The sequence below is a fragment of the Argentina silus genome (assembly GCF_951799395.1).
Source record: "Argentina silus genome assembly, chromosome: 9".
Classification (NCBI taxonomy): Eukaryota; Metazoa; Chordata; class Actinopteri; order Argentiniformes; family Argentinidae; genus Argentina; species Argentina silus.
The window spans coordinates 15,256,901-15,262,887 of NC_139663.1; the positions used below are offsets into that span (position 1 = coordinate 15,256,901).

General features: G+C 49.9%; 1 protein-coding gene across 1 annotated transcript in view; it reads left to right on the forward strand.

Moving 5' to 3' along the window:
* The window catches only part of tanc2a (tetratricopeptide repeat, ankyrin repeat and coiled-coil containing 2a), a 105,921-nt gene that overhangs the window by 85,898 nt on the left and 14,036 nt on the right, over window positions 1–5,987 (forward strand). The window contains 3 exon segments of the mRNA XM_083676528.1: window positions 1,034–1,179; window positions 2,441–2,621; window positions 2,968–3,246. Of these exon segments, the coding sequence (XP_083532654.1) occupies window positions 1,034–1,179; window positions 2,441–2,621; window positions 2,968–3,246 (606 nt within the window).

Below are 5,987 nucleotides of genomic sequence, written 5' to 3' on the forward strand. Positions count from 1 at the left end.
AACACCACCTCTCCTCCACCCACGCTTCTCACTCAGGATCTATGTGAGGCGAACGCCGTCTCCCTGCTCCGTCCAAGCCCCGGCTGACCTCCTGCCGTGGTGCGTTGTGGGATATATCTAATGTTGTTGTTGATGTTGTTGACAGACAGTTAGATAGGCGCGTGGGAACAGGTACCTGTTTGGATATCTCCAGACCTAGAGATTTCTTGTAGTTGTAGTCAGACTTGTTGTGTCTGGGTGGAGGTCTGTAGAGTTGTTGTGTCTGGGTGGAGGTCTGTAGAGTTGTTGTGTCTGGTTGGAGGTCTGTAGAGTTGTTGTGTTTGGTTGGAGGTGTAGAGTTGTTGTGTTTGGTTGGAGGTGTAGAGTTGTTGTGTCTGGTTGGAGGTGTAGAGTTGTTCTGTCTGGGTGGAGGTGTAGAGTTGTTCTCTCTGGGTGGAGGTCTGTAGAGTTATTGTGTCTGGTTGGAGGTGTAGAGTTATTGTGTCTGGTTGGAGGTGTAGAGTTGTGTCTGGGTGGAGGTTTCTAGAGTTGTTGTGTCTGGATGGAGGTCTGTAGAGTTGTTCTGTCTGGGTGGAGGTCTGTAGAGTTGTTGTCTGGGTGGAGGTCTGTAGAGTTGTTGTGTTTGGGGGAGGTCTGTAGAATTGCTGTGTCTGGGTGGAGGTCTGTAGAGTTGTTGTGTCTTTAGAGGTCTTAGTGCCTCCTTGTTTTGTATGAGCTGATCAGAAAGGTGGTATTGTTTGTCTAGTGGAGGTAGAAATGGGAGGACGGGCTCATTGTATCCATCCATTGCATTACAATGAGCCCATCCTCCGATTTCTACCTCCGCCAGCCTCCCTTGGAATGTGTGGAGTCAAGAATACGATGGTTTGACCAGTTGGCGACACCTGATTTGCAAAACTGAGAGCCAAGGAACTATTGCTCGCAGAAGGAAGAGTAACAGGATTATGAACAATGTGGCCTCAAAGACTTAACATCTCCCTCCTCTCTCCTCCTCCCTACCACCCCTCTCCCCCCTCCCTCTCTCCCTCTCCAGGTGAGGTGAGCCAGGAGCTGGGCCCCCCTCCCTCGGTGGACGAGGCAGCCAACACCCTGATGACACGGCTGGGCTTCCTGCTGGGGGACAAGATGGCCGACTGCCCCCCAGGGACACAATACATGGACGAACATGAGGACAGCCAGGTACACGCAGGCACGCACGCACGCACAAACAAACAGACAAACACACACACACGCACGCACGCCTGTGTGGATAGGCTTGAACACCGGTTCTGCCATGTGTTCTCGGTCCTCCTTGCCAAGCTACAGTGGTCAGGTCAACAAACCGACCAACCGACAACCAACCAACCAAACCAGCCGACCAATCAAACTAGCTCTGGTACGTTTCAAGTCCCAATATAGCACGCAGCCACTCCTACGCAGCCAGATGTATCATGGGTAGGCGAGGTGGTGAGAGGGAACCTCCTTGCATATGGATCCTATCACCATGTCTCTGGAAGAACCACAAGCACAACATGGAGTGTTTATAGAGGAGGAGAGGGGAGGAGGGGAGGGGAGGAGGGGAGAGGAGGGGAGGGGAGGGGAGGGGAGGGGAGAGGAGAGGAGAGGAGAGGAGAGGAGTTCTCTGCTACCGCCCCTGCTCTCCCTGGGTTCTCAGTTCCAGCCATGTTATTCCAACTCATCTCCCAATTTATTTTCAAATGACGGATATCCAATCAGTTATCTAATGATCACCACAGTCATGCTTCACCGATTCCCTGATTGGCTGGAATGAGATGATGGTAATAATGAGAAACATTATACCCAGAGGTTCTCTCCTTCCCTTCTCTCTCTCTTTCCATCTCTCTCCATCTATCTCTCTCATCTTTCTCAACATCTATCTCTCTCGTCTTTCTCACCCCCCCCCCCCCTCTCTCTCTCTCCCCCCCATCCTCTCATCTCCTTTCCTCTCCCATCCCATCCTCTTTCTCTCGTGTTGCTTTAATATGCAACACAACAGTGAGCGAGAGCTCCCAACAGGTATTGATGTTGTGCGCTGAGCTGTAATGTACGAGGTGTATTAGAGGTATTTGATGGAGTAGAAGGCCAGCTGAGGTAGAGGATGTGGATGAGTCATCAGAAGGCATTAAAAAGAGATGATTCCGCTACTGGAACAATGTGGAACCTAGCACTGTATTAACGAAACAAAACGCTGGAGTCAGCTGTGTGTGTGTGTGTGTGTGTGTGTGTGTGTGTGTGTGTGTGTGTGTGTGTGTGTGTGTGTGTGTTTGTCAATCAACTGGTAAAAGGGGAAAATAACACCACTCTGCTCCTCTCTGTTCCATACACAGTATCATCATTACGTTTATAAGTCAATTTAGTCAATTTATAGCTAAATGTTTTTGTTTTTTAAAAAGTTTTCTCTCTCTCTCTCTCTCTCTCTCTCTCTCTCTCCGTTCCCCAGGGCATGTCAGTGACTCAGCGTATCAGCCCGTGCTCCAGCCTGGCCAGCAGCGCCACCTCCCCCCCTGCAGGCAGCCCCTGCTCCACCCTGCCCCCTGGTGGACCCCCAGGGAACCATGGCGCCTACGGCTCCATCACTTCACCCACCTCCACCCTGGAGAGCAGGGACAGCGGCATCATTGGTGAGACTGAAAGAGAGACAGAGAGACATGCACACACACACACACACACACACACACACACACACAAAAACATACACACACACAAACAGAAACATACACACAGACACACAAAAACACACACGCGCACACACACAAAAACATACACACACACACATACACACAGGCTGTTTTAAACTGAATCTGAATAGACACTGCACCATTGTTGTAAACCCTAAACTACTACTACTATCAATACTACTACTAATAATGAATCATATTTATATAACTCTTCCTCAAACCTTTCTCTAACCTTCTCTCCTTCTCCTTCTTCCTCTCTCCCCCTCTCTCCCTCCCTCCCTCCCTCCAGCCACGTTGACGAGCTACTCTGAGAACGCTGAGCGGGGGGGTAAGCATGGCGAGGGGTCCCGGGGCAGCAGTCTGAAGCTGTGGCAGAACCAGAAGTCGTCCTGTGGCGGCGGCGGCGGCGGCGGAGGTGACTCCTTCCTGTACCGCGTGGACGAGAACATGGCCGCCTCCACCTACAGCCTCAACAAGATCCCCGAGAGGAGCCTAGAGACCGCCCACTCCTCCCACTCCGCCCACTCCATCCCCCTCTACCTCATGCCCCGCCCCAACTCTGTCGCAGGTGAGACCACGGACGTAGAGCTGTAGAACTAGAATGATAGACCTGTAGAAATAGAATATAGAACTGTAGAACGAGAATAATAGAATTGTAGAACTAGAATGATAGAACTATAGAACTGTAGAACTAGAATAATAGAACTGTAGAACTAGAATAATAGAATTTTAGAACTAGAATGATCGAACTGTAGAACTAGAATGATAGAGCTGTCAAACTCGAATATAGAACTCTAGAACTAGAATATAGAACTCTAGAACTAGAATATAGAACTCTAGAACTAGAATATAGAACTCTAGAACCAGAATGTAGAACTGTAGAACTAGAATGTAGAACTCTAGAACTAGAATGTAGAACTCTAGAACTAGAATACAGAAGTCTAGAACCAGAATGTAGAACTGTAGAACTAGAGTAATAGAACTGTAGAACTAGAATATAGAACTCTAGAACTAGAATATAGAACCAGAATGTAGAACTGTAGAACTAGAGTAATAGAACTGTAGAACTAGAATATAGAACTGTAGAACTAGAATATAGAACTCTAGAACCAGAATGTAGAACTGGCTTTACGGGCTTTACACACTACAGGGCCAACCGAACCATACTGTGCTCGCTCAGATATGATCTCATCACATTGTCTGCACAGCCTCTAAAACCTCAACATTCAATCGTCATTGAAAACTCTGTCTCTATGAAAGGTTTAGGCTGGTTCATTTTAAGAGGACTGTTTCAGATCCCAAGTTGACTTGTTGAGACGGGCCTGAGCCCAGACCCAGTGTAAGTCTGGCCAGATCCTCCTCCTGGCTGTCTTCTACCTATCCCCTGTGTGTCTCTACACTCTGGGACACCATTACTGTCAACGTTAACGGCCCTGCCATGATAATAAGCTTGTCTTTGTGTGTGTGTGTGTGTGTGTGTGTGTGTGAGTGTGTGTGAGCAGGATGCCAGCCAGGGTATACATTCCTCTGTGGTGAGGGAAGCCCCTCGTTCTCACTAACAGTGTTAACAGACATGTGTTTCTGATCGGCTGTCAGGGTTAATACAGGCAAGGAGAGACCAAGGGATGGGTTAATACAGGCAAGGAGAGACCACGGGATTGGTTAATACCGGCAAGGAGAGACCACGGGATTGGTTAATACACGCAAGGAGAGACCCACGGGATTGGTTAATATAGGCAAGGAGATACCACAGGATTGGTCAGGGTCAAAACACCTTACCCAGCCCTGTCTGAGAGTATCAGTGTGTAGTTTAAAGGTGTGTAGTGTAAGAGTGTGTATACACTTTGTGTGTACTGTCGGGGGGCCGGTGAGCTATGGCCCACTCCCCGTATGGCACATTAACTACCAACGCCTGGCAGGACACAACACTGTGTGTGTGTGTGTGTGTGGTGTGCGCAGCGCGGCAGGGCTGTAAAACACCTAGACTCTGAGAGAGACCAAGGTCCCCTCACACACACACACACACACACACACACACACATCGTAAATCTGACAATGGCGGGCTGCAAAACACCTCCACTGCCATTTTAGCTGCATTGCGGTGGAACAGGACTGAGGAGACTGGCATGGATGGTGACTGCTGCAGGGGAGGCTGGTGGAGGTAGACGGTAGGACGGGCTCAGCCTGTCCTCCCATCTCTACCTCCAGCAGCCTCCCCTGGACTGCTGCCAGTGTTGGTCCATTAGTTTGAGACCAAGTCAGACCAGGTCCATGCTGCAGCTGACCATGTAAAGCAGTAGAGGCAAGATTGGAAGTCCAATGACTGGAGACCTGTTTCATTTCATATCTCTCTCCCACACACACAGTGACACCGTGAGTGACACACACACAGTGACACGCTCACATTGACACACACACACACACACACACACACACACACAGTTTTCCTGTCAGGCAGGAAGGAGGTTCATTGTTAGCCCCTCCCTGTCTAAACCCTCTCTTCCAACGCAGTCCTACAGCTAGAAACACGCTTAGCCTTCTATTCCTCCTCCTCCACCTCTCCTCCTCTTCCTCCTCTTACCCCCCCTCTTCCTCCTTTTCCTCCCCCTCCTCCTCCTCCTCCTCTCCTGAGTGCAGTCTTGAAACAGAGAAACTAAACAAACTGTCAGAAACAGGAACCAGGGCTCATACGAGGAAGGAAGTGTGTTTGCTGTGTATGAGGTCACACACACCACACGCACACACACACACACATACACACACACACCACACTCATGCAGAGCTATAGCTATACACACTGTAGACAACACTGTCCTCACACACTGACAGTTCAACCCTCTTCTCTCTGCTCGGAGTGTTTGAGGTTTCAGATGGTCTCTGAGTGACTTCTCTGGTGAGGGTTTGAATCGGGTCTGTTCTACAGGCTGGCTAGCCTGCTGTTAGCTGCTAGCATGCTCTTAGCTGTTAGCACACTGTTACCATGCTGTTAGCTGTTAGCATCCTGTTAGCTTCAGGTTAGGAGCAGTGCACTAGTACCTATCTTGGATCTAATACCTAATTCTCTCTCCTCCCTTTGTTGTCTCCCCTCCCTCTCCCCTCCCTCTCTCCTCTCCTCTCCCTCTCTCCTCTCCTCCTCCTCCTCCCTCAGCCACTAGCTCCGCCCACCTGGAGGACTTGGCCTACCTGATGAGCAGAGACACGCCCCCTTGAGGACGTCCCTCAGGATGCCTCGTCAGAACTCTGGGGCTGCACGCAATGCACAGGACCTCCGAGGTAGGGGTAGGTGTGTGTGTGTGTGTGTGTGTGTGT